The following is a 26,662-nucleotide window of genomic DNA, read 5'->3' on the forward strand; positions in this document are numbered from 1 at the left end:
ATTGTTTGGCCTGATGCCAATGTCTTTGGAGAAAGAATGTAAATGATTTACAGACATGTACTTCTACACGTTTTTCAAGACTTTATGTGCTGGAAGTAGTCTTAAAAGGAGTCAATTAAAATATATATTCCAATGATTTGAAACTTTTTGATTTGTTTTTACCTTCTATTAGCTATAGGATGGCAGCCGCTGTCCTGAGCACAGTGACTGTGCTGTGTTTAGCTCCATATGACCATTCACTGGAAGCTTTCGTGGATTTAATTTGAACTCCATTGTTGGTAGGTGCCTTGCTAACATTAAGCCTCGTTTCTCTGCAAGGCTGAAGATGGCTTGTATTTTTTTAGATGGATAAATAGCAGAAATGTTTTAGGACGGTCCCTCACCTCAGATTTTGGTGTCAGAGGGACCCATCCAATGGTCTGAGGAGGTGGCAGGGAGCACTTAATTTCACTAAACTCATGCAGGCTGCAGGCAAGGAACCAAATCCACTCAGGATCCACCTCTCTGCCCTGCTTCTCTCTTGCCATGGTTCTTGTGACCTTCAGGTTCAGCAAGCTCTTAAAGTTAATTATATCCCTAATTACTTAGTAAACTTGTTTCCAGATACTGTGAACTGGGACAAGGTTCAAATGTAAACAGATGTCCCTCTTTCTTTTACTGCAGTAAATAATGTTAAAACATTTTCTAACCATATCTAGCTAGTTGCAGTGAATGACGTTTAGAAAGGCTGTAGTATTTTTCATTTGGCCAACTGTAGGCCAGGTTGGCAGGTAACGTGTATAATTTCCAGTTCCTGAGCTTAGTTTTTGATGAGTACTGTTTGGCTTTCATACAGAGTTATTATTTATTGTCTATGAGTTGCTGAGATTCAGACTTGTTATTAATGATGTTAAGGGTGTATTTTTCACCAGGTGATAGGAGAGCGCCTGGGTTGCATAATAATTATTTAAAGTAAATATTTCGCTTTTTTTCAAGGTTGTTAACTTCAGTCTACTTCGCTTGAGGACTATTGAGGGTTCCTAAAACCCAGATTGCAAGTATTTTTACCACCACAGAATAATGCTATCACGAAATAGCTTGTTCTTCCAGTCTTGCCCAGACTGCATAATGCTTGTCTTGGAAACATCAGGGCAAAAGTATCGGGAACTGTTTTATTTTCCTGTTCTTGTCTTTTCTGATGTTTGCCGGATACTTGCAATTCTTTTTACTTAGACAACAGAAGTATCTACAAGTGCTATAACTTGAATATCAACACTTGAAAGATTTAGCTCCAAAAATAAGCATGATATAGCCCATGTTACTGTTTATTTCTCATTTATTTTTATTTTGAATAGCATCTACAGGAATATTGTGTAAATTAACAATCGTATTTTCCCAAATTATTCTTTCGTAGCTTTCTGTTGAACATCACAAAAGATAGAAATCTAATTGCTATAGCAAAATATTTTGTAAGGAGATGATGGTAAGAACCCAGTAGTTTTTTTATTTTTCCATTGCCTCATCCATCAGCCTGGCAAAACCATCTTTTTTTGGACTTGACATTAAAGGCCGTGATTGTAGATTTTTACTCAACGGTTGCAATTTCCTATTCACTGTATGCCATGTAGCTGTACTGATTAAATAGCAGTGGGGGAAATTAAAAGTTAGTTTTTGCTTACTTACTTTAGAGAAAGCAAATTTCAAGTGGCCATAATGATTTTAAAAAACAATAAATTTTCTTTTAGTTTGAAACATCAATGACTTTTTAATATGCATACGTACCTACACAGAATAGCACGCTGTTTACATGTGACAATTTTAGCTATATGGGACCAGAAAAACTGAAGTGTCAACAATGCCCATATTTGAAGTTGTACGATTAGTTTTAATTAACAGCTTGAAGTCTGGGGGGTGATGTATAAAAACCAAACCTTCTTATCTGTAGGCTCAGCTGTGTCCTAAAAACACAGAGTATCATTCTCCTTCTCTTGGTTACCAAATCTGTTTCCTTTCTGTATGTGATGCAGAGTCAGGTTTCCCACGTGTCTGAAACAGTTGTTCTCCTTTCTCATGGCAGTGCTAGGTTTCCTAATTACAGCTGTGGTCCTGTAGACACCAGGGTAACTTCACACACCATCTGAACTGTGCCATTACTTTGCTGAATCTATTATTACAGAGAAGGAAAATACCCAGTAATGTGGAAGGCAGAACAGACATCACTGTCATTGCTTAATTTTAAAGGTGTATTTCAAAGGTTGACATTTGAAGAAGTCTTTAGTCTGTATTGCTATTTCACTATTAATTTGTGGGGTGGGGGTAGCAGAGGGAATGCCTAGATGGAATGGCTGACAAAAGGCTGGGAAAGGGCCATCACCATGGAGGTCCCACTTCTCCAAAGAGTCATCTTTTTCCTACTTCTTCTGTCCCTTCACATTCATGGTATGGTTCTTCTTTCGCTGACCCAGTAAAAACCAAACCCTATAAACATATGCATAGGGGAACTCTGTAATTCCACTTCTCCAGCCATGCTGATCCCCCAGCTCTGCTGGCCTCACTTTGGGCTGTAAGCTGCTTCGGTTTTGGATTCTGCTTAAAAGGATCATTTGATCATGAAGTTGTTCATATGGCTAAATAACTTTGTGAAGTGCTGCTGTAGACTTTTGTTCACTACCTACGCTTCCTTATGCACTGCTCTTTTTATCAGATCTAGAACTAGTTCAGCAAAATTAGCATCTTCAACGAGGTACATATTTTCCTTACAAAAGTAGCTTCATTTTCTCCTGTTAGGCTGGAACTGGTAAAATCAGTTCTATTAAACACCACTTTTTTGAGTCTGTGTTAGAAAAAAGAAATTGAAAATAACATGAACGCTGACATGGGATTTTTTTAATGAGGACATTTTTGTTGGTGGTTGGCTTTGGTTTTGAGTCCCAAGTTCTGACTTTGTGAGAAAATTACGTATCTCTACTGTTATTTTTGCTGGCTCAGCAAATTACTGCGAAGCAGTTATGTACATCAGATATGTAACCTGAAATGCTGTGCAACTATTGAAACTGTGCAAGTGGTATCACTGAGAAATGCAGTTACTTTGAATTATTTAAGCTCAGGAGACTTTCTCAGCTATGTTCTTCCAAGAGATCTGGAATCAAAGCGGCATAGTATACCAACATCAAAGTTAGTGGTGGCAACTGATGATATGTGCCCAGGATATACAGTTACAGTTCTGGGAATTCATTTTCAGTTCATGATCTCTTAGTCCTTATCTTTTCTTGAAGTGATTGCAAAGATTTAATACAAGTGCTATTTAAGTCATACATTGCAAAAAGAGAAGTAGGAGGGTACTTGAGGTGCTGAGTTGTTGAATAAAGAGAAGGGGCGATGTTAAGTGACATTAGTTAAATGTCAGTAGTTAAATAGAAATATTTTAAAGCATTTCTATTAGTGATGGATTAATTTTGTGCTCGACTCTTGCGTAATTAGACATTCTGCCATAGTGAGGTTAAGAAAGTACTTTTGATTTTCTTATCTGTTACCAAATGGGTAACTAGTTCTTCAGGTCTGACTATTTCCTTTTACTTTTTTTCTTTTTTTTTTTCCCCTCAAGTATATGTAAAGTGCAAGACAGAAGGTATGTAAATCTGGATTGCTGACTCCTTAGATACTAGTACTTTAAATAAAGAACAGTATGTCTTAAACAGAGTGCAAAGTACTGCTTGGCTTCTTTGTCTCTCCTGTTACCCTACCAAAAGCTAGCCTTGTGAATACTTAGCAGCAGAGGTGACTTTGGCTTTATTCCTTGTTTTCCTTATGGCCTAAGAGTCTAGGAATCATCATTCTGGGCAAGTGTAGAAAGATGATGTAGCACTAAGTATGGATGTTCTAGGAGGAGTGGCTTAATACATGGAGCTCGTGGGAATCGCTGTCTTGACCATTGTTTTTGTTTATGTTTTGTTCATCATCTAACCACTTTTTTTTCAGTTCATGCAAGTACATATTTAATATGTTTGGAAATGTTTGTGAAAAACTGAAGAGTCAGCAGAGTACTTACTGTTCATATCAGTGGGTATTATGATAAATAAGTTGTATAGGTATTCTGTGATAGTAGGGAGTCATGGAGGGTTTTTTTGGCATATACCAAATATGGTTTCTTCTATTTGATTTTGTGTTTACATGTGTATATCCATTGCATGTGATAATCTAGTGGCTGCTGTTTCTGTATCAACTTTGCTACACTGAAGTTCACCCTCCCTTTTTGTCTACCAAAAAGTTTCTTTTTCTTTTTCTATTGGCAGGTATTTAATTAGTCAAGGAGCACATGTAGGAGCTGTAAATAGTGAAGGAGACACTCCATTAGATATTGCTGAAGAGGAGGCAATGGAAGAGCTGCTTCAGAATGAAGTAAATAGACAAGGTAATATTAAATGTGAAAGGCTGGTTTTATTTGTTGAATGCTAAATATGTTTTTGAAATGTATATATACATTAGCAATTTTAAAGTGAACTTTTTTTAAAGAGAAATGTCAATAAAGTGTTCTTTGCTGAAGCTGTCCTCCAGGTGTTTTAACTCATCCCAGCCTTTTGAGAAGAACAAGCTTGGAAGAACTGAAAGCAGATGTTGTTTGGATTCCTACATTTGCTCAACAAAATTTAAGTGGTATTTAGATAGTGTGGATGGTATACAGTCAGTCTAGAGTGTAGACTAACACATCCCAGCTATAGATTAAGTTTAAAGCTAGAAATCTGTACTGAAGGAAACTACATTAAAGAGGAAAATAGGCACTTCTAGAGTGACTCAGATGTCAGTTTTCAGACAAGATGAATCCAGCCTGGAGGTAACTGTTTCTTTCCTTTGAAACCGTACAATAACTGAACCAAGAGTAAACTATACTGTGTTCAGTAAGCAACCCTTTGTATCTAGTTTTGACCTTTTGAGTGCCATTACACAATGCTAGATATCTGAAACTGTTACCCTTTTAGAATAAGAGGTCTTAAATTGCACTTGTTTTAGGGCTGAGAACAAAAATTAATTCCAGTAGTTTCTGTTCTCACCTGAGAGCACCATACAGTTAATAGATAGGGATAAAGTTTTGATGGTACCATTTTAAAATGCATATCCTAAATATGTGCACTTTAGTCCTAGAAAATTGGTAGAGCAAATAAATCTAGCTGTGCTGACTTTATGAGAAAGATTGGTCTTTAAAAAAGAATATTTATTCCTTTTTATCTGATACTTTTTTCCTCTTTATGCTACTGTTTCCCATTTTCAATACTCATTTTCCAGAGAAAAGTATTTGAAAGTTTCAGGTTTTTCTTTTCCACATAGGAGAGAATATTCAGATGGTGTCTCATCATCTCAAGTCTTCTAGGCATGCAGTACTGTCCCAAAGCTCCCAGTACAATAAATGAGGTGATGTGGTCTAAGTTGCACCATGCTTTGAAGGAAGATGGCACTTAGTAAAGATAGAGACTTTGTGAGGGATGTGCTAGGGAGCTGCATCTGCATCACTTCCGGCCATCTTCCTCCCTCTCAACAGCCTCCTTCCTCCTTGAAAATGTTTCTTTTTTTGTAGCAGAGAATTTATATCTCTAATATGGATTTACATAATGGAGTGGTAAACAATTATGTGGTTGAAGCTTTGCCGTGATGTGATTTGAATGCTTAAATCTGCTTAAAGCCAAAAACAAATGTTAAAAAGAAAGTGGGTGACATGATAAACAGGGAAATAAGAAATATATGCTAATATGTGGAAGGAGATTGTATATTTGACAAAGGCTTTGACTCATTTATTACTGTTAAATAAATTTTAATTAACAGTTCTTACAGCTATCACATAAAGAACTCCAGATTAGATAGGCATCAATATTTTTTTTTGTCAGAGCTGCTATTTGTCTATTTTAATTAATGTGGGTAAAAAAAAGCACAGATGTTCTTTTTCTTTTTTTTTTTCTGGAAGAATATTATCAGTCTTTGCTAAAGAGTCATGTCTGACTTGTATGTCAACCTACAATGTTTAGGTAGGTTTTGATGCATTCAGCATTACTGACATGACTCGACATTACGGTCAAGTAGTTGACTGTAATTCTTTGCAAAATTTACATAATTCAAAAAAAACCTCTTACTTTCATGTTATCATAATGTATATGTATAATCGTATGTTTTTAATGCATATTTTTACAGTGTAGAGAATCAGTATACATTTTTATTTTTTCAAGTTCGATAATTTTGAACAGCTCAATAAAACCAGCACTGGCAGTCTAAACTAAATGCCATAATTCATTAAAAACTTCAGTGTACTTAATATTTAAAACAAAATATGTATGACATTGTTTTTATGAGCCTTAGAGGAAAGTAGATGTTCCCACATTGTAGCTCTTGTCTTCCAAGGGAATGATCCAGATTATTTTAAAATACTGAATTTCAGTTTCTACAGAAAACCTATTTTTCAAGCATTCTTGCTCCATGTTTATGTCAGTTGCCTTGCTGATTGGCTGAAGATTTTTCAATGTCTGATTTGTAAAATTATTCAAGAAATATATTAAATCATAGTATGACCAAGGTTGGAAAAGACCTCTTAGGTCATCCAGTCCAATCATCCACCTGTCACCAATATTTTCTGCTAACCCATGTCCCTCAGTACAACATTTAACATCTCCTGAACACCTCCAGGGGCACCACTTCTCTGGGCAGCCCCTTACAGCACCTGACCACTCTCTTGGAGAAGAAGTGTTTCCTTAAATCCAGTCTGAATCTCCCCTGGTGCAACATGAGGCCATTCCCTCTCATCCTATTGCTGGGCTATATATATGTTCCATGAAATATATTGGTTGAGTGAGGCACTGTGTAAGATGAAAAAAAAAAACTAGGGTTGAGCTTTGAAGTGGTTTGACCTCCCTCTGTGGAGAATGGTCGATTTTGTGCTGTCTGGAAGAGTGACCACAATTTGAACATTCGTGACAGAATTTCTGCCTTCTTGCTGCTACCAGAGCATTAAAGTCTAATCTACATACATATGAACAAATATATGCATAGGCATACGTTTTATATATACATTTATGTGTACATAGGTATACTTGGAAGTAGTTTTAATGCTTACTTTCTTACAGACCTGTTGCAGGACTTGGTAACATCTGTATTTTTTGCAGTTAAACCTATCTAGATCTAGTTCTGCAGGGTTTTATCTTAGATATTTCACGTTATGTGTTGTTCTATATGAATTAACCTTGTCACTGTATTATATGTATGTATTGTCGTGTATGTATATTCTTATATGCATGTATTTGTATACTCTACCTAGCTTCTTTGTCTAGACCACTAACAAAAGCTCTAAAATTACGTTCTAAAGTGGCTTTATTGTTTGCCTCAGTGTGGAGTTAACAGTGATGTATGGTGTCAGTTTCATCTTTGACAGTACATACGGTTAAATGCATTAGCTTTGCTCCTTGTGAAATAAAGCAGCACCACAAGTTTAGGTAAGACAAATTGACTGTGAAATCTGTGGAACATTAAACCCCAGTTGAGTGTTACTGGTAGTGGAAGATAAGCAACTTTACTTTGAAAAGGAACAAACATAAGTGACAAAAAATCTTAGCCCTGAGTAGATAAAATATTCACTATAGCTTCTTCTTTCCTGTGTTGCTTATTTAACGTGCCGATTATAGCTTCCCACATATTGACATCAACAGTCAGAGCTTTTTTGTGGCAGAACGTCACCTAGAGAGGTCTGTCTGATTCATTGTAATTTCAAGTATTTTGAAGTGATGATGTTTGACATTTGTTTCTGTTAGAAATCTGAGAATTACCATGTTAGCTTATCCTTTTTGCAGCTTCAGATTGAAGTCAGTCTTCCAACTGTGCAATTATTCAACCTTTATCCGTTTATATTTAAGACCAATTTTTACATGCATTGAATTATGTTTTACAGATTTATCTGACTACAAGACAACAAAATTCACAGATGGAAATTACAAAATTAACTATATGACATTACAGGCATAATACAAAGAGGAATCCTAAGTGTTTGCTCATCCTTTTCTAGCATTCAGACTCCAAAGTCTGAACTACCTAGAGAGGAGATGATCAGCTATCCGAATTAATCTCCTGTTTTACAAGTCCTGCTGTAAAGAGTGTTGAACGGGAAGGAATAGAGCTTATGTATTATTAATATCTTTTTTCAGTTATTCTGTATTCCCTGTGCAACACTTAACTGTTACCACTGATTCATACTTTTATATCCTCTCCTGAGGATCATAGACCCCTGAGGAAGACCACCTTGTATTCTGGGGAGCATTTAGTAAGACTGGTAGATATAATAGGCTTTGCTGTCATTGTGAGCTAATGGATCAGCTATCCTATAGGTGAAACCACACTGCTCTTATAGCAGGGAAATGTTTTTCTACCCAAACCTTCACATGGGAGTAGAGGCTGTGTACTGAATTCTGACTAATTTGCAGTAATTGTGCAACATTCTCTGTTCTGATATTTTGGCATTGTCTTTGGTATTTGGTATAAATGAAACTAAATGTATTGCATTGTTTCTAAAGTGCACAAGCAATGGCTTAGTTATTTTTGAAGCTAAAATCCTAGTTTCATTTTATACTTAGTGATAAGGTAAATTATAAATGTATCATAGAAAGGTACAGACATTTTTTGATATGGTAACAAAGAGAACATTTCACAAATAGCAAAATTTGGTATTATGTGGAAGTTACTGCAGTGTAGTGCAAAACAACTATAATCTTTGCACAACTTGTGTTGTTTTACAAGAAAAACTTCCTTTTAGACCTGTTTTGTTGTTTCTTTGTATGGTTGATGTCTCTGTCGTAGGCTAGTCCTACTTATATACATGTCTCTGCAATCCATGGACATGTTTACCTTCGGGAAAAATGCTGGTATTTCCAATTTCTTGACGTGATTCCCTGCATTTCTGTTCCGTGGTATTTCAGTGTGCTGTAGTTATGGAAGTCGACTTTTGTCAGTAGTGTGAAGCCTTTTCATGGGGGTAAGCAAAAGCTAGGAGACTTGAGGGCCGTTTTGCTTGGCTACTACTTTAATTCCAGCTACCACTTTAATAATATTTAAATCTCAGTGGCTTAAAATGTTGGCACTCCTTGGGGTCTTGAGTAGGGTTAAGCATTACAGTTTAAGTGGTTTTTTTTTTGTGATGGAAGATTATTTACCATCTGATGCCCTCTTAAAATTATTTTTAACTGCTTAAACAGTTATTTTGAATTATAGGAGACATTCTTGAGCAGTGAGTTAATGGGGAGAGGTGATTTGAGGTGAATCAGGAGTTCATGATACAGGGCGGCACGCGCTCACTGTGTGTTAGGGAGGTTGCTTCTCATTTTCGTAGCACAATCCACTGTTCTTCATCCTCACTCATAGGTAAATGTAACGACGCTATCTCTGACGTATTGCTTAACTCAACTTTTGTTTATGCGGACAAAATGTGAACTATTACATTTGTATATAAACATTAACTACATTAAGTAAAAAGTGGGTTGATCTTCCCTGTAGTATCTATAAAACATGCCTTTATATGGCCGAGCAGCGCTGAAACAATGATTCAGCATTTCAGTTCGCGCTCCGTTTCACTAAACGCTCACTGAACAGCTCAGGATTATCAAATCTGGTCAGAACTGTTGAATAGCACTTGTTGATCAGAAAAAATGAAAGCGTTTAGCAATAAATTATTCATGATTTAAGCAGTCATCAGGCAGCCAGAGGTTAAGCTCGGCAGAAGTGTAAGCTGAGAGGCCGCACATTGCCATCTACGGGCCGTATGCAGAAAGTGGCCGGGAGGTGGGCCGAGCTTTATCTTTTTTTTTTTCCCTGATATCGTACTGCAGTTTGGAAAACAAGAGCAAGTAGGAAGGTCCATATAAGGTATCACAAAGGCCGTTCATATTCCATTTTCTGTATTTAATTAAGGGAGCAGTATTTAGCTTATCTCAAAGCACTGCCGTTCTCCTTTGACACAAAGTCCAATTGCCAGTTAGAACTCTGAGAGGTTTTTTGGCAAGATTCTTCTACTTTCATCTGTTGAAACACGATCAGAAATTTACTGTTTTGTTGGCTAACGTATTAATGGAGATGTTTGTCCTCTGCAGCCGTTCTGCCTTGTTTGGGCTTCCCAGATGTGCTCATTTGTGATACTGATGGGAGGCTATATGTAATGTTACTTACTGTTTCTGCAAAAGCGTTGATATTTTTTCATGGGTAGATAGAGATAGGACAGGATGGGATGGTTTTAAACTAAAAACGGGGAAATTTAGGTTAGATGTTAGGATGCAGTTCTTTACTCAGAGGGCAGCAAGGCACTGGCTCAGCTGCCCAGAGAAGCCGTGGGTGCCCCATCCGTGGAAGCCCTCAAGGCCAGGTTGGCTGGGGCCCTGGGCACCCTGGTGGGTGACAACCCTGCCAGCAGCAGGGGGTTGGAACTGGATTGTCTTTATGGCCTCTTCCAACTCAGACCATACTTTAATTCTGTGTTTTTTCTTAAGGAGATGTGAAAATTGTGCTGAAGACTTTGGCTATTGGAAGATCAACATCAGGCATTTCTCTGTTCTTACTGTGCAGTAATGGACATTAGAACAAACACACATATGAGCAACTGTGCATTGAAAGGAATTTATGTAGGATTGTTTACATAGAGAAGTTACTTGTGCTGGTGCATTTAGTACTCTGGCGTGCAGTAGGAGGGTGGACATAATTGTAACTAGCGTGATACATAAACTCCTTATTTGCATAATTGTGTCTGGCAAGAAACAGTAAAACGTAAATGATTTTACTCTAGGGAATTATTTTCCCAAGGTCTGCTGATGTGCACTGCTGTGTCATTCTGAAAAAAACAAACAAACACAAAGGCCCCAGAAATGTACACTTTGCTCTGGTTCATATGTACAACATGCAAAAGTCTTCTGGAGGAATGAGAATACATGGGTATAAACGTGTTATTGGATCAAAGTTCCTAATTCCCATTCTTCCTGTTGACCAGATTTACTAAGATTTTAGATATGTAAAACTTAATGTCTGCAGATTTATTTCTCATGGCTTGTATTGCAGTTGGCAGTTTCAAAATAAAAATGTATTTAATTAAAAAAAATCAGTTTCTAATAATTAGTTATGCTTATTACATTGCAAAGACTGAGATGACTGATTTGTGAATGTAGAAATTCAGTCAGTCGCTTAAAATACTTAATATATTACCTACTCAGTTACTTCATGATACTGAGTAAAGCTGCATCTTTAAGTCCATCATTAATGTACAGCTTTTTACAAATACGTTCCTTTTTGCATATTTGTTGCTTTGGAATATCTGTTGCGATGGGAGTTAAGTGAAGAAGTAAAATCTGTTGCAGGTCTTTTTATGAAGCTTGCAGCTGAATTGAAAGAGTAATAGTATTTAATGTTGTTTACAGATAGTAAAAAAAAAAAAGAATTCTAGTTATTTATTTCAAAACAAGCTAACAGCGAACAAACAAAAATTCTCAACACTTTTTCAGCTGTAGTGATCTCTTGTTAGTTCTCTCTGAAATTACTGTTTGGATCTCAGCATTGCTTTTTTTGTGTATATACCAGAAGGGAAGAAATAGGCACTACCACATCTTTTTATTAGTACAGACATTTTTCATGTGTGAAAGGGATTTCAGCACTGACCCACGCTACCTGACACCAAACAAATTACATTATGTTTCCAGAAGCATTTAATCATCACATTCGTTCTGTTGGCGTATCAGTGAAATTTTTGATCAGGGCACACCGTTTCAAGGTGCCTTTTTTTACTTGCTGTATAATGGGGAAGTTGCAGCTTTTGTTGTGACAGTAGTTGTGTTGTAATTCCCTAATTAATCAAAGGAACTCTCAGTGAGGAATATTTTATTATGTTTGTGCTATAAAAAATAATCAATCAAGGAAATGTTAATTTGTGTGTGAATCTCAGTCTGCCATCCACAGCCTGAGGGGTATTTCAGCAATGCCACCGTAATGACTTCCAGTTTGCCAGCTTGTTTCTCCCCATCTGGCTTTTCATTGTCAGGGAATTGGTAAAACTTGATGAATATGATTTGCTGTAATTTGTTTTACTGTGTGTTATGCAGTACAAATTATGCAGTACATTACATATCATCGCATGTGTATTATTCTTCTCCATTTATGATGTTGATAATTTCTTTAATGGAGACCATTTTAACTCTCAGCTCGACTCTTCCTCTGTATCTAAACAGGCAAGACGTAGCTTGAATTTTCTTTGTTTTCCATATTCTGGGGATTCATTCAGTCTGTAAAGAATTAATAGCTCAGTTTCTCATAAGACTTTACAGCTTGAAATTGCTGTTCATTATAAAGGCCTTGAGAATTAATTAAAATTAATTATTTAGGTAGAATGGGGTTGAAAAGAGTTGTTCTAGGTTTCCATCGGTTTGTTTGTGGCCTCTTTATATTCTACTTTGATTGCTTGGACAATTAGAAAAGTTACATGATACAAACATGGTTGCTGGAGAAAAAGTTCAGAAACAGATGCAGCTTCTGCAGGACATACTGAAAGAAACTAGAACTCTGAGCCAGGGAGCAGGAAAAATGTTGTATCTGTCCCAAGTATTTTAAAAATTATGTTACCTGCTGCTTTATGGGCTACGTAGGGTGTTGCTGAAATTTGTGATACTCAGTTAATCAGAGCCTGTTTCCAGATAATCATTACAAAATTGTGTTCTGCTCCAAGAAAAAATAAAAATTCAGAGGAACAGCAAATTTTTCCCAAGACCCTGCTTATCAGTGTCTAAGATTAGACAGATCATACACGTGAATTTTGAAGAATGTTGGTCTACTGATGAATTTACTTTTAGAAGTTAACCCATCTATATTTCATGCTCTCGAGAACCAATCACAGTTCCAAAGTCCCTTTTCTTTGCAGAGATGTCCGTGTTCAATCAGCATAGACAAAGCAATATTCCTGCATCATTCTCTAGATCTAAAGACTGCTTTTCTGCTATGTATTTTAGTTCTCTCATTGTGATGGCAGTTAAAAAATGCTCAAAAATACATATTTTGCTTTGCGTATTCAGAACTTGGGCTTGCTTTCTGTCTAAACTACCATATGTGATTGTAAATGTTACATTGTGTTTCTCCATTTTCATCAATGTAGGAGATATTTTTGTAGAATGTGCTATAAAAATTACTTAAAGCATGTTGTTTTTTTCGTCTCAAGATTTGAAGAGATTTCAAAAGGCTTAGAGTATACTGTTTCTGTTTTACATTGATAGAAGAATTATTTTTTAACAACAAAATCTTAAAGTATGGCAAATGTAGTTCTATCCTTGTATAAAAGCATAGTTCTGTATTTCTTGTAAATATTCAGCAATGTTCAGAAGCTAAGCTGTTCCTCTTCCTGTAGATTTCTACTACTAGAAAATTGTAGCTGTTTTCTACAGATATGGACAAGACTAATACTTCGGGGCTTTGTGAGCTTAAACTTTAAATTTCCTCTCTTTATAACGTCACATCAGAGATTGTGACTGTGATGGTAGAAATTCTTAAAGTTAGAGACCCAGTCTTAGTAGATTTTTTTTTTCTTTTCGGAAAATGTGTGTTAATGCAGACAAAGTGTGCTACAGATGCCATAATGGATGTTTTTATAAATTCTTAGACTTCAGAAGACTTGAAGATACTTATATCTAGCTTTGAATACTATTCAAATAATTTATGTGTTTTATTGTGTCATATAAATGTGATATAAGATTTGTTACATCATTGAATTCAAGTTTGCATTCTAACATTGTGTCCTCTTTTTCCTTTCCCATTCCCTCTCTGTATTAGGGGTTGATATAGAGGCAGCTCGAAAAGAAGAAGAGCGAATTATGCTTAGAGATGCGCGACAGTGGCTCAACAGCGGCCATATAAATGATGTCAGGCATGCGAAATCAGGTGGTACAGCTCTTCATGTTGCTGCTGCTAAGGGCTATACAGAAGTCTTAAAGTAAGTGTGGTTTAAATGGAAATTTTTGATTGTCTTGTTGAGGTAATGTGCCTTGGAATTGATGCGATAGGACATATCTGACTTCTGGGGGTTGTAAATTTGGAAATTAGTCTCTAGAAATGCCTTTTCCTCAAAGCTTGATTTTATGTTTTCAAGTATGTATAAATCCTGATGCTTTTAGTTTTCTAGTTGTCATTCAAAATGTGAACAGAATGTACTTAATGAGCATTAGTACTCAGAAAGAAAAAGTCTTTCCTTATTTCTAAAGTGAACTGTGTAAACAAATCTAATACCTTTTTGTAATGCCAGCTAGCATTTTGGATTAAGCATATTTTCAAGATTCCTGGGTTTATTTGCATACATAGAGCAGAATCTGTGATCTAAACTAAAGGTCTCAGAACTAAAAAATAGAGAATAACATTTTCTTTTTATGAGGTTGTTGAACATCACGAATCTTGCAATCATTCATGGAAGTCTTCAGGCTTTTGGTGTCCCTCTGATTCACACACAGCTTTTCAGTAAAATAATACAGCACAAAGTATATGCAGTAACAGAAGTTTCATTTTCATCAAAGCTCAGCTTTTAGCGAAGTACAGCACACTTGATAATGCATTGCTTTACTGTGATATCACAGAACTGTAGTGGCTGGAAGGGACCTCTAGAGATCATCGAGTCCAACCCCCTGCCAAAGCAGCTCCCTAGCCCAGGTTGCACAGGGAGGCGTCCAGGCGGGTCTGCAACGTCTCCAGAGAAGGAGACTCCACCACCTCTCTGTGCAGCTGTGCCAGTGCTCTGTCACTGCACTGGGAAGAAGTTCCCATGCATATTTGTGTGAGCTTCCTATGCTTCAGTTTGTGGCCATTTCCCCTTGTCTTATCACCACACACCGCTGAGAAGAGTCCAGCCTCGTCCTTTTGCCTCCTGCTCATTGTGTACTTACAGACATGGATCAGATCCCCTCTGAGTCTTCTTTCTCAAGGCTGAACAGAACCAAGTCTCTCAGCCTTTCCTCATAAGGGAGGTGTTGCACGCTCTTTACCATCTTTATGGCCCTTCTCTTGGCTCCCTCCAGGAGATCTCTGTCTTTTTTGTACCAGGGAGCCCAGAGCTGGACCCAGTACTCCACGTGAAGCCTCACCAGGGCAGAGTAGAGGGGAGGGCCTCCTCCTACTTTTCCTAGGAGCAGAGAAAACACATACCCAGACAATTTTCTTGATGGTTTCAAAGTAGAAAAATGTTCTCAGTGTAGGATACAAAGCTGCAAGGCTTTGTGTGGAAGTTGTGGTTATTACTTCAAGTATATTGTCTCTTGAGTTATGAATAGAATTTTTTTAGAACAATATTTCACAGTTATGTGATTTCTATTAAGTATGGAGTGTGTTTCAGAGAGCTGAAAACCTTTTAGACAAAGCTGTTTGTCAGGTTGAGCATCTGTTGTCACTTCAACGCTCACTTCAGAGCCATACCAAATTCATGTGTTAAATTCATGCTGAAAAGCAGATCTTCCATTTGAGGAGTTCTGCTATTGCTTGAAGAACAACTGAAGCATGTAAGCACTTGACTGTTAAAGCATCAAATGTTAGTGGCAGGAGAAACAATCTTCAAGCAACTAATATTGGAATAAAAGGAAGTTTTAATACTTTACTATATAAGAACTGTATAACTAGCAGTTTTTGACATTTTACATTCCTTGAAAATATATATGTCCAGTAATGGATTTTCACCATCACTGGACATATAGAGAAAAACACCTACCTATATAGGCAGAAATGAATTTGAATAAGAAAGAAATAAACAAAACAGAAAAGGATTTTTTTCTTGAATTTTCTTAAAAGCAAATATGACTGTTGAACGGTGAAAAGACAGATATTTCTGGGGGAAATAAAATTAATCCACTGACATTAATGCAACTAAGATATGTATAATTCACATTAATGAGAAAGGAGAAAAGTGCTACAGTAAATTCATCATTTCATAACTTTGTTATCTCTGTCATCAGTGTCAAGATCTAATTCTCTGAATTTCTTTAGGCTTTTAATACAGGCTCGCTATGATGTAAATATTAAAGATTATGATGGCTGGACACCACTTCATGCTGCTGCTCACTGGGGTAAAGAAGAAGCATGTCGCATTTTAGTGGAAAACCTTTGTGATATGGAGGCTGTCAACAAAGTGGTAGGATTTTTATGTAATCCTTGTCAAGATACAAAGTTCTGGTCTCTAAAGTGACTTTAGAAGCCAGGGTAAGAAAAGTGATGATAAACTGCTGTTTACTGTACATGGAGCTTTATATAATGCATGTTTTGTCAAAACAGCATGTTTGTGTCCATAACTAAATTCCCTGATTGTCTAAATTAGCTTCAAGGCCTAATTTATATTCATTTCTATATCAAATGATCCATGTGATCTTTTACAATGAAATTCAAAATAGAGTAGTTGTATTGATATTTCAGACTTAAGAAATTAGTGACGAGGTTGACTGCAAACAGGCAGTCAACATTTGTTTGCCAAAGACAACGATGATGCCTTTGGGTAGTGTTGGGCATTAGCATCTGCTTTTAGCTCCTAAAATCAGCTTGTGTTGGTGTACTGATGAGTAACCACTACCCTGGTTTGGCGACACTTAGAAACTTTAGACAGCTGTTACTCCCTGGGCATAACTTGGATGCTACCTAAGCTCTATTTCCTTGACTTGTGTGCAAAGGCCTGTGAAGTTTTTGGCTTTGCAAGACTTTGCTCCCAACAGGTACAAGTATACTGATGATTCACACAGGTGTCACAAGGAGCCAAGACTCTTTGTTCAACTGTGTAAGTGCTGAAGCTCTCTTTCTTCTCTTTGCACCATGTTCTACACTAGGTTCTGATCTGCTTTTCAATTTCTAGCAATGTTGTGTATCTAGATTTCCTGCCCAATCTTTAGCATGGCTTCCTCACTGAATTTTTGTAGTTTCTTTTTAAGTTAATTAGAGAAATAGGCACATATAGACTCTTAATTAGAGCATTAATTTTGCAGTATTTATATAAAGGCAGAGTTAAGATTGCTTATAAAATAAATGAAATCTGGAATAATGTTTCAAGTAGTTTCAACTCTGTTTCTATATAATACTTACAGAACTTATTAAGGTCAACTATATAATTGTATCAGGTAATCAAAAGCTGATGCAGGTAGTCGAAGCCAGTTTATCAAGTTATCTGCTAGACACTTTTACAGGGTTCATGACAATGTGAAGTTGGTATTCCTGAGAACACTCATAAAAATGTATTCAGCTCAACTGAGGCAAGAATAAGAAACAAGGAGTTACAGAGAGTTATGAATTGTTTATTTGATGTATGGACTTGTCTGTGCAAGCTAAGAGTGTTTTGCGTGTTGTGTTCTTAAGTAAGACATTAAACAATTTTGCTTGTAGTGTGAGAACTCCAGTACATGTGGTTTCAGTTGTAGGTGTTTAGCACCACAGAGAACTCGGCCATTAATGTTCTGGCACTGAACTTCAGGTATTAATATCTGTGTATTGAGTTTAGGTACATCCTTCCAACTACAGAAAGGTTGTTTTGGTGTTTTTTTTTTTCCAAAATTATGTTCTGTGGTTGAAGTAGATCTAACACGATGGATTTTGGAAATAAACCCACTTAATAGCTACCTCAAAATAGAAAGCCAAATTAAAACCTGTAATCACAATGGAAATATAAATTTGAGATAATTTTGTTGCTTAGTTTCCAAGTTAGTGCTGTGCTATGCTAAATGGAATAGTTCCTGTCAGAAGACCTCAAGCTGTTTTGGGTAATGTTTGTTGGAAGAAGCATGTGCTTCTGGTCTATGATCAGATGCTTTATGTTTGTGAAGAATTAGTGACTTAAAAGGTCTGTTCTTTCTAACCACTTAAGACAGCCTTCACGATCTGATTAGTAGCATGTTTGTCCCTAGTTAATGTTTTGGCAAAAATCAAAAAGCAGTGAGACAAATATGAATACCTTTTGTTATCTTTCTGATCTGTTGTGACCTCTTTAAACTGGCAACTCTGTCCTTCTTGCTGGTTATTATACAAAAGTATTTACATTTCTGGTCTTCTAATCTCACCACATTTCAGCATGTCTATCCAACGTGCTAATGTAGCTGCATTTGTACCCAGTGCTGCAGGCATGTCTGCGTAGATTCCAAACTAAACTTAAAAGCAAACTTCCAAGTAGAAAACATTGTATTATAGTATCTAAGCAAGTACGTTAGGCTTTCTTTGTGAAACTGTGTGAGCTTCAGCCTTTCTTGTCTTCTTCAAGCGGAGGAAAAGGAAGAAATCTGCAACCTTTGTCAGTTCAGATCTTCAAGACAGAATCTCATGTCCTGTAGACATCTGTTCTAGTCAAGAATTGTACTGACCATGTAGTAGATGTAAGATACATCAAGGTGAAGAAATTCCAGCTGATGGCATTACTCTCTAATAATGAATCACTGTGATGTTTATTCAAGCATGTCCCATGAAAATCACACACAGAGGAATAAGAACAAACAATTGCAGCAAATCATTTTCAAAATGGAACAGGAAATGTATGTACAGCTGTAATGTAAAAATGTGAAAGGACGACTACTAAAATGTAGAACTGTTTACTTAAATAATTTTAACTTCAAAAAATCAACCATGCTTATAGTCTGAAGACAGACGGGACACTAACTGATTTGTGTTGATCCAAACAATTGCCACTGGGATAGCTGTTTGGAACTAAGATTGTGTATTTCATAGTTTCGACCTGTTTTTGTTCTTTTTTTCCTTAGTAGGGCTTTTTTGTCCCTTGAGAAGACAATAACATTCTATTGAAGTCATGTTTTTCTGTCTTAAAAAGTGTTTAGTCATTAGCATTAGGTGTAGATGTTTCTTATTCAATTACGAAAGAAGTAATACTAAAAATTGTTTTCAATCACTGACAGACTAACAGTTTGTAATAGAGCTTGGCTTATGTGTTCTAAATTCTCAGTATGATTGTGCTCCTTACCCACATCATCAATGTGATAAGGCATCATCATCTGTCACATTGAAATTCTATTGTACAAAAAATGGTGTTTCACTTTTCCTTTTCTCCAGGGGCAGACAGCATTTGATGTGGCAGATGAGGATATTCTAGGATATTTAGAAGAATTACAAAAGAAGCAAAACCTGGTAGGCCTTTTGCATATGTATAAATTACACTTTGTTGTGCATATGATGATGTTACATAGCTCAGAGTGACATACAGGCTAAAATTAAAGTTTTGATTTGACGCTTTAACTCCAATAGTGCCAGTTGTCATCTCACCTGTCTTTTCATGCCATTATTTGGTCAGTTATGATGACTATAAAGCTTTGGATTAGAGAAAATCCTCACCTACTTGCCTTCCCCAGTAGGCATTTCATGATCTGAAGCATCAACAGTCAGTCAGCAGTTTCCTGGAAGTAAGTTTCTGAGATTTTAGAAATGTGAATTTTGACACTTTGCAAGTGTACGTTCCAGTGTTTTCAGCAGTTAGAGGAGAGGTCTCTCTGCTAGTGATTTTGTTATGCTGATGCCATTCTGACAGTTTAACTGCATTATTCTGTATGTTTTGAAGCTTCATAGTGAAAAACGTGAGAAGAAATCTCCCCTAATTGAATCCACAGCCAACTTGGATAATAACCAAACACAGAAAACATTCAAAAAGTAAGTAAACTAGAGAAATGATGAGCTCTTAATGAAAAATATAACTTCACCAGCTGCCACAGTGTCCTGACTGGAAGGTTTTAGTAAGTTTTTCACTACTTATTAGATTTTTTTCTTTCCAAATTCAGTAAAGAGACATTGATTATGGAGCAAGAAAAGAACGCATCTAGTATAGAGTCTCTGGAGCAGGAGAAAGCAGATGAAGAGGAAGAGGGAAAGAAGGATGAATCCAGTTGTTCTAGTGAAGAAGAAGAAGATGACGACTCAGAATCCGAAGCAGAGACAGGTATGTTATTTGAGTACTGTCTTTAAGTTTTTGTTTTAGAAATGTATTTATTATCATAGCATGGAGAGTTCAGTATGTTAAGTTTCACTTTTGTATTTCACTAAGCTTCCAGTCTTGTTTGTGTATGATTAAATTCAAGTCAAAACAGAGATACAGAGGTACCATTATAGATGGCTGCTGTGGGTAAAGGAGTTAATGTACTTACTGGATTGTCTAGTTAGCAGCTACTTTTAATGAGTTATGTGGAATACGTAAGCCTTAAGTAGCATGTCAAAAAAAAAAAACAACAAACACTGAAGAAGTTAAAAGGTCAAAGGAGAAATTAAGTCTCTGTTAGCAGTGTTTGCTCATGGAACTGGCACAGAGATTGAAACAGCAGAAACACAAGCATCCTCATTTGTGCTTACCATCCTACGTCAATACCAATGGATATGGCAACTGTAGATATCATAAAGTGCTGGTGTATATACTTACACTTGATTATGTATTGAAATAAACTTCAAAAGTGCTGTTTTAACTTAACATACACTTCATATACAACTTCAAGAAGAACATTCCTGGAAAAGTTTAGAATTGTATGCAAAAAAAAAAAAATGCAGTACTCACTATTTCTGAAAATAAGCTGGATATTGATGTTTAATTTAAACACATGTGACCTAGTCTGGGGAGACATTTAACTTCCTTGCCTAATTATGCAAGTTGTCTGAGTCTCAAAGTCTTTACGTGGTGAAGTTGGGTGGAAAAAGTGAAGAAGCAGAAGCAGTGAAACAGGGAAGTGAACAGAATTAGGATTGATCGGTTTATCCATGTATTCTTAATTCGCCATTCTCGCTATCCAGATTTATAAGCCCTTCCTCTAATTATTACTGAATATAGAAAATTACCCTCATGTTTGATATTAAACAAAAATCATGCATTTATTCTTTCTATTGTTATTCCTTCTTATTTGTCCGATATTGTGCCTTCTGTTGCTTGTCTTTTTCGTATATTGTTTTTCGATGTTTGACTACTGTGGTAACTGATAAAGTAACATGAAATTTACCATGGAGTTACATGCACAGTCGTTCAATACTGCAAGCTCTCTTGCTCAGAATTCAGCTTGCTCTTTTTTCTTGAAAGATTTTCAGAGATTTTCGTAAAGCAAATAACAGTACAAGAACAGCCCAGCAAGTTTTTCTTTTGAATTAGACGACAAATATCAAGTAGTCAGTGTTTCTAAAGATATATGTTCAATCCTAATAAAAGATTCTTCAGAATTATAGTACAGTAATACTGTACACAGAAGTAGATGTCATTGGAGATATCTTGTTAATATTTTATTCTTACGCTTCTTAAAGTGCATAAAACTATTTGGTGAGCTGTCAGTTCTCATTTTATAGCTTTATTTTCCTTATGTATTCACCTGAAATGGTAAGATTCAAAAGGGATTTTAGAGCTAATAAGTATGCCATAAATATTTGAACTAGGCAGACATAAAATATGAAATCAAATAGCTGGTTTGTTGGAGTTTTTTAGGGTTTGTTTTTGTTTTGTTTTTTTTTTTGTAAGCGAACATTTCATTAAGCAGGAACAAAGGTTTGTCATGTTTTTTAATTGTTCTCTCACCTAGTATACTTGCTTCTCTTATTTACAGAGACTAAGCTTGGATAAATGCAGAATACTTGTGCTACATTACGTGTAGTACTTTCTCGGTCACTGAACTAACTGTAATGTCTCCTGAACTTTCTGATTCTGGTAACTGTGTTCTCTTCATTTCCAGTGGACAGTTTGTGCCAGGAAAATTTGACTGTGACACAAGAATTAATTTATGTAAACTTTGGGGTTTTTAATATCAACAAGGCTTTATCATACTTTATTTGGCAAGCTAGACTTCAAGCTTTTCCCTGCAGAACTTCATCTCTAAATTTCAAGCTCAAGCTTTTCCTTATTTCTCATCTTTCACCTTAAGGCCGTTTTCTAGTGAAAAATCTTAAGCTTATGAAGTGCATTTTGGTTGTAGAGTGTTTCAACATTACTAAAATTATAACGTTAATATTCTGAAGTACTGTAAACTGTTCTTAATATGTTAGTAAATCTGAAATGTTTTCTTAAAACTTCCATTCTGAGATTGCAGCTTAAAAATAAATGTGTTTCTCTTTCTGTAAGACAGAGCAGTGAAATATGAATGCAAAACTAGCATCTCCTAAAAGACAAGGAAAAGAACTAAAAGTTAATCAAAACTTTCAGTGGTTACATTTTTAAACTTAGTTTCTTTGAGATAATTCTGCAGTTTTTGAAAATTAGGAAACATGAGCTCAGCCACGCATAATTCTGTGTTCTGACTGTCCTTGAAGTAATTTCAGAATACAGTTGGGAAAAATCCATTTTTTTCCATCTTTTCCCCTCACTCTGGATAATTTTTTTTTTCTGTTAGTTATAAAGCTGTATGATTTACTTCCACATTTCAGATCTGTCAGTGCATCTGTAAAGCCTTTTCAGTTTCTGCTGTCAGTCCACATTGCCCTGTGGAGCATTCCCCTCGTGTTTAAAAAGAGCTTTCCATTAAATGTAATCAGTCATGTAAGATATTCACTGCTCAGTATTGAATGGGTAATGTAGAAATAAAGGCATATTTGTAGGAGGGGAAAAAACAAAGGAGACTGATCCCCTGTTGCTCAGCACTGCAGAAATAGGGTGTAGCAAGAAATTCCAAAGAATTTACAATTTCAGTATGTGAAACAAGTGAGGTATAAAGACTACGAAGTGCGAGCAAGTGCAGTGACAACAGCTGTGCAGTAACCCGGACATTATCTGTATGTTTACTTAAGAGGAATTAAGGTATGCAGTGGAAGAAATACTGGGCCAGAAGGACACCCAGAAGAGGTTAGACTATTGAGACAGTGAAACTTAGGTGAGAAAAACAAGAGACAAAGAAGGAAGAAAGCAAGAGCTTTCTTCAGAGCTCTGATTGTTTCTTAGAGGAACAGCAGGTTCCTGTCTCAGCTAAATTTTGCTGTCCATAGTCCCTGGCTGGATTTTCTGTGTAGTCAAATATTTCTTTACACTTGGTATACAGTTATCCAAGAATAAATGTTTTACTTTGAATTGGTGTCTTCTGTAGTTCAGGTTAACTATTATATGCCAATGTATCTCCCACTGTTTAATTTTGAGGGTCATTAGGCAAAGGCTGAAGTATAGTCTCCCCAGAGAGCTTATAGCACCTCAATCTCTGAATGTTTTTAAGGCCTAACTTGTCAGAGTACGAGTGGCCTGATCTCTATGTACTGTTGACTCTTTTTTGAGCAGAAGGTTGAATTAGGTGACCTGCTGAGTTCACTTTCAACCTGAAGTAGTCTGTGATCTTGTCACTGCATCTCTGAGTGTTTAACACTTCCTGAATAACAAAAGTAAGTGAAATATTATATGCATGAGTGTCATGGAAAAAAAGGGGAATTTAACTACAGTACTGACAGAGAGGGACAGGGAAAATACTGAGAAATAAATACTAAGGTGCTGTTGGGAAGGAAAGTTGACTGATAAATTTGTTCAGAAGAAATTCAAGTCTTTGTTGTAGAAATAAGGGCCTTGTGAATAACAGATGAAAAATGAAAATCTTGTAAATATTTTTCAGATAAGACTAAAACCTTGGCTAATACAAATACCACGAGTACACAGTCAGCGTCATTGACTGCACCTTCAGTAGCTGGTGGTCAAGGGACACCCACATCACCTGTTAAGAAGGTAAAATGAAGTACTTTTCTTGTGATTTTAGACATTTGTTCTCTTCTCCTACATAAGCATACATTTTATCTTTATTGTTTAAAGTTGAATGGAATTATCCAGTGAGCTGATGAAAACATGCTGATTCATAGTATTTTTTTTTCTGCAAAAACTATGTTCAGTTTTTGTAAATTTTCAAATGTGAATGAGCAGTTTTTATTGCCAAACAGGAATCCAGGATTCTGAAATATGTAACTACAACATAGCTGAACACAACATCCATTTAAAAAGGAATAAGTCTGTTGCACAGTGACTATAATTCTTGTTTTTCTGAAGCTAAACTTAATCTCTCAAAAGCCAAACTCCTCCTAAAGTTTTAGAAAGTACTACTGCTCTTAAGGCAAGGGAGCCATACACGACTAAGGTACTTTTGGGTCCTTGTAGTAGCATTCAGCTGGTGCACAGAAATTGGAAATAATATTTGAAATAAGAAGTGGAAAATGTTGTAGGTTCCAGCACTCATTACAGTATGGTTAGGATCTAATGGAAGAACTGGAGGACTGGTACACATGATTTATTCAGTGGAAATAACTCATTTAGTTCAAAAACACAACCAGCAAAGCCATATTGCTTACAGGAAGCTTAATTTAGAAAGTTGATTAGAACAAGTCTTAATTTTGCTTGTCTGAGGTATTATATGACCAAGGAAAAACAAAACTACAGTAGGCAGTAATATAAAGTCACAAGATATATACATGTTGAACAGTTGTAATATATGAGCAAACTGGATAGCAAGCTGGTAAAGCTTCCTTTGTCATCTGTTAAAGATTTTCTATGCATGTTGTAATCAAAGCTTAACCCTTTACAGGTTCTTCTGAAAAGCTTGTTCAGGGGAAGTAGTGACTGTGGTACATTGAAGCCACAGTAGAGAGAGAAGACATATGGCAGAGGAAACACTATGTACTGTTTTGGTTTTTTTAGCTCCCTGGGGCTAATTGGAGTTGTGCTTTCTGCATAACAGAACCTAATGATAAGTCACCTTAGAAAGCGTAGAGTAGGACCTCATGGTCCTGACACTGGAGTGTGTCCAAAGAAGGGCAACAAAACTGGTGAAGGGTCTGGAGCACAAATTTTAGGAGAAGTGGCCGAGGGAACTGGGATTCTTTAGTCTAGAGAAGTAGTGGCTCAGGGGAGACCTCTTTGCTTTCTGCAGCTACCTGAAAGAAGGTTGATGAGTGTTGGTCTCTTCTCTCAGGTAACTTGCAATAGAACAAAAGGGAATGACCTTACGTTGTGCCAGAGGAGGTTCAGGTTGGATATTAGGACAAATTGGTTGGACTTAATGATCTTAATGGTCTTTTCCAACCTTGCTGACTCTGTGATTCTATGCAGAAGATCTGGGCAGTATATTTTAAAATGCCCAATTGCATCATGTTATGTGATACTGTACACTGTGTTTGCGCCAGCCTTCTTAATTGTAAAAGCTGTATTATAAAAATCATCACAACTGATGTCCACAAGATTTCTCTTAAGAAAGACATAAGAGCAGAATGTAATTGTGAGCATGGCTTCCTGGCAGAAATGACTGCTGTTTCCCCTCTCTGAGCCTTTGTCTCTGGTCGGGCAGCTAGATCCCATGGTGACCTTGTTATGGTAGTCTAAACTGGCCTGGTTAGTAATTATGGTTCTCTGTCATGGCTGCTGCACAGAACTCAAGCCACAGGTTTTCAGTGCAAACCATAGCAAATGAGGAGCTAGGGGAGAGGGAAAACTGAGTAATTTCTGCTTTATTAAATGTGTGTAACAGTACAGAATGCAAACGTAATGTGAATTTAACTGCAGAGAAACAGGTCTACTTTATAGAGTTTGTTTTTTGAAGTCAGTTTAGTAATGCAAGCATTTCTGACAGTTGTTCAGTTTAACTGATATGCTCTCCAGGCAGTTCTTGTACCAGATATGATTTCATGCTTTATATTCTAAGGTATCTAGTACTTCAGAAATCTTAGTTTTTCATGTTGTAGTAATTGTTTCCTAGCTTGTGACTTCCCATCAAGTTATATCATATTACTCAAAAGTAATGAGAGCTCTGTGATCTTCAGTTATTGCAAGCTTATAGGTTCATAGGTTCATAAGGTTGGAAAGGACCTACAAGATCATCTAGTCCAACCATCCTCCTATCACTATCCCTACCCAACTACTAAATCAAATCCCTTAGCACCTCATCTAAACACTTCTTGAGCAGTGCTAGGGATGGTGCCTCAACCACCTCCCTAGGCAGGCCATTCCAGTGCCTGACCACTCTTTCAGAGAAAAAATGTTTCCTCAGGTCTAATCTAAATCTTCCCCGGCGCAACTTGTGGCCATTCCCTCTCGTCCTGTCATTATTTATCAGGGAGAAGAGGCCCACCCCCTCCTCACCACAACCCCCCTTCAGGAAGTGGTAGATTGCAATAAGGTCTCCTCTGAGCCTCCTCTTCTCCAGGCTAAACAATCCCAGCTCCCTCAGCCGCTCCTCATAAGACTTGTGCTCCAGACCCCTCACCAGTTTTGTTGCCCTTCTCTGAACACGCTCCAGGGCCTCAATGTCCTTCTTGTAGTGAGGGGCCCAAAACTGAACACAGTACTCGAGGTGCGGCCGTACCAGAGCTGAGTACAGGGGGATGATCACCTCCCTGCTCCTGCTGGCTACACTATTTCTACTGCAGGCCAGGATGCTGTTGGCCTTCTTGGCCACCTGGGCACACTGCCGGCTCATGTTGAGCCGAGCATCAACCAACTCCCCCAGGTCCTTTTCCTCTCTACATTCTTCAAGCCATTCTGTCCCAAGCCTATAGCATTGCATGGGGTTATTGTGGCCAAAGTGCAGGACCCGGCACTTGGTCTTATTGAACCTCATCCCATTGAGCTCAGCCCAGCTGTTCAGCCTATCCAAATCCCTCTGAAGGGCCTCTCTACCCTCAGGCAGTTTGACACATCCTCCCAACTTTGTGTCATCTGCAAACTTACTGAGGGTACACTCAATTCCCTCGTCTAGGTCATCAGTAAAGATATTAAACAAGA

At 37.0% G+C, this 26,662-nt stretch overlaps 1 protein-coding gene across 8 annotated transcripts in view; it reads left to right on the top strand.

Moving 5' to 3' along the window:
• The window catches only part of PPP1R12A (protein phosphatase 1 regulatory subunit 12A), a 126,134-nt gene that overhangs the window by 57,583 nt on the left and 41,889 nt on the right, over positions 1-26,662 (top strand). For all 8 annotated transcript variants that reach the window (XM_065743250.1, XM_065743247.1, XM_065743245.1 and 5 more), the window contains exons 3-9: positions 4,272-4,390; positions 13,792-13,951; positions 15,982-16,126; positions 19,027-19,101; positions 19,529-19,617; positions 19,746-19,903; positions 23,514-23,623. In XM_065743250.1, coding sequence (XP_065599322.1) covers positions 4,272-4,390; positions 13,792-13,951; positions 15,982-16,126; positions 19,027-19,101; positions 19,529-19,617; positions 19,746-19,903; positions 23,514-23,623 — 856 coding nt within the window. The remainder of the gene's footprint in view (positions 1-4,271; positions 4,391-13,791; positions 13,952-15,981; positions 16,127-19,026; positions 19,102-19,528; positions 19,618-19,745; positions 19,904-23,513; positions 23,624-26,662) is intronic.

The sequence above is a fragment of the Cyrtonyx montezumae genome, unplaced genomic scaffold (genome assembly GCF_038088225.1).
Source record: "Cyrtonyx montezumae isolate F1298 unplaced genomic scaffold, pur_monq_1.0 scaffold_3, whole genome shotgun sequence".
NCBI classification, from domain to species: domain Eukaryota; kingdom Metazoa; phylum Chordata; class Aves; order Galliformes; family Odontophoridae; genus Cyrtonyx; species Cyrtonyx montezumae.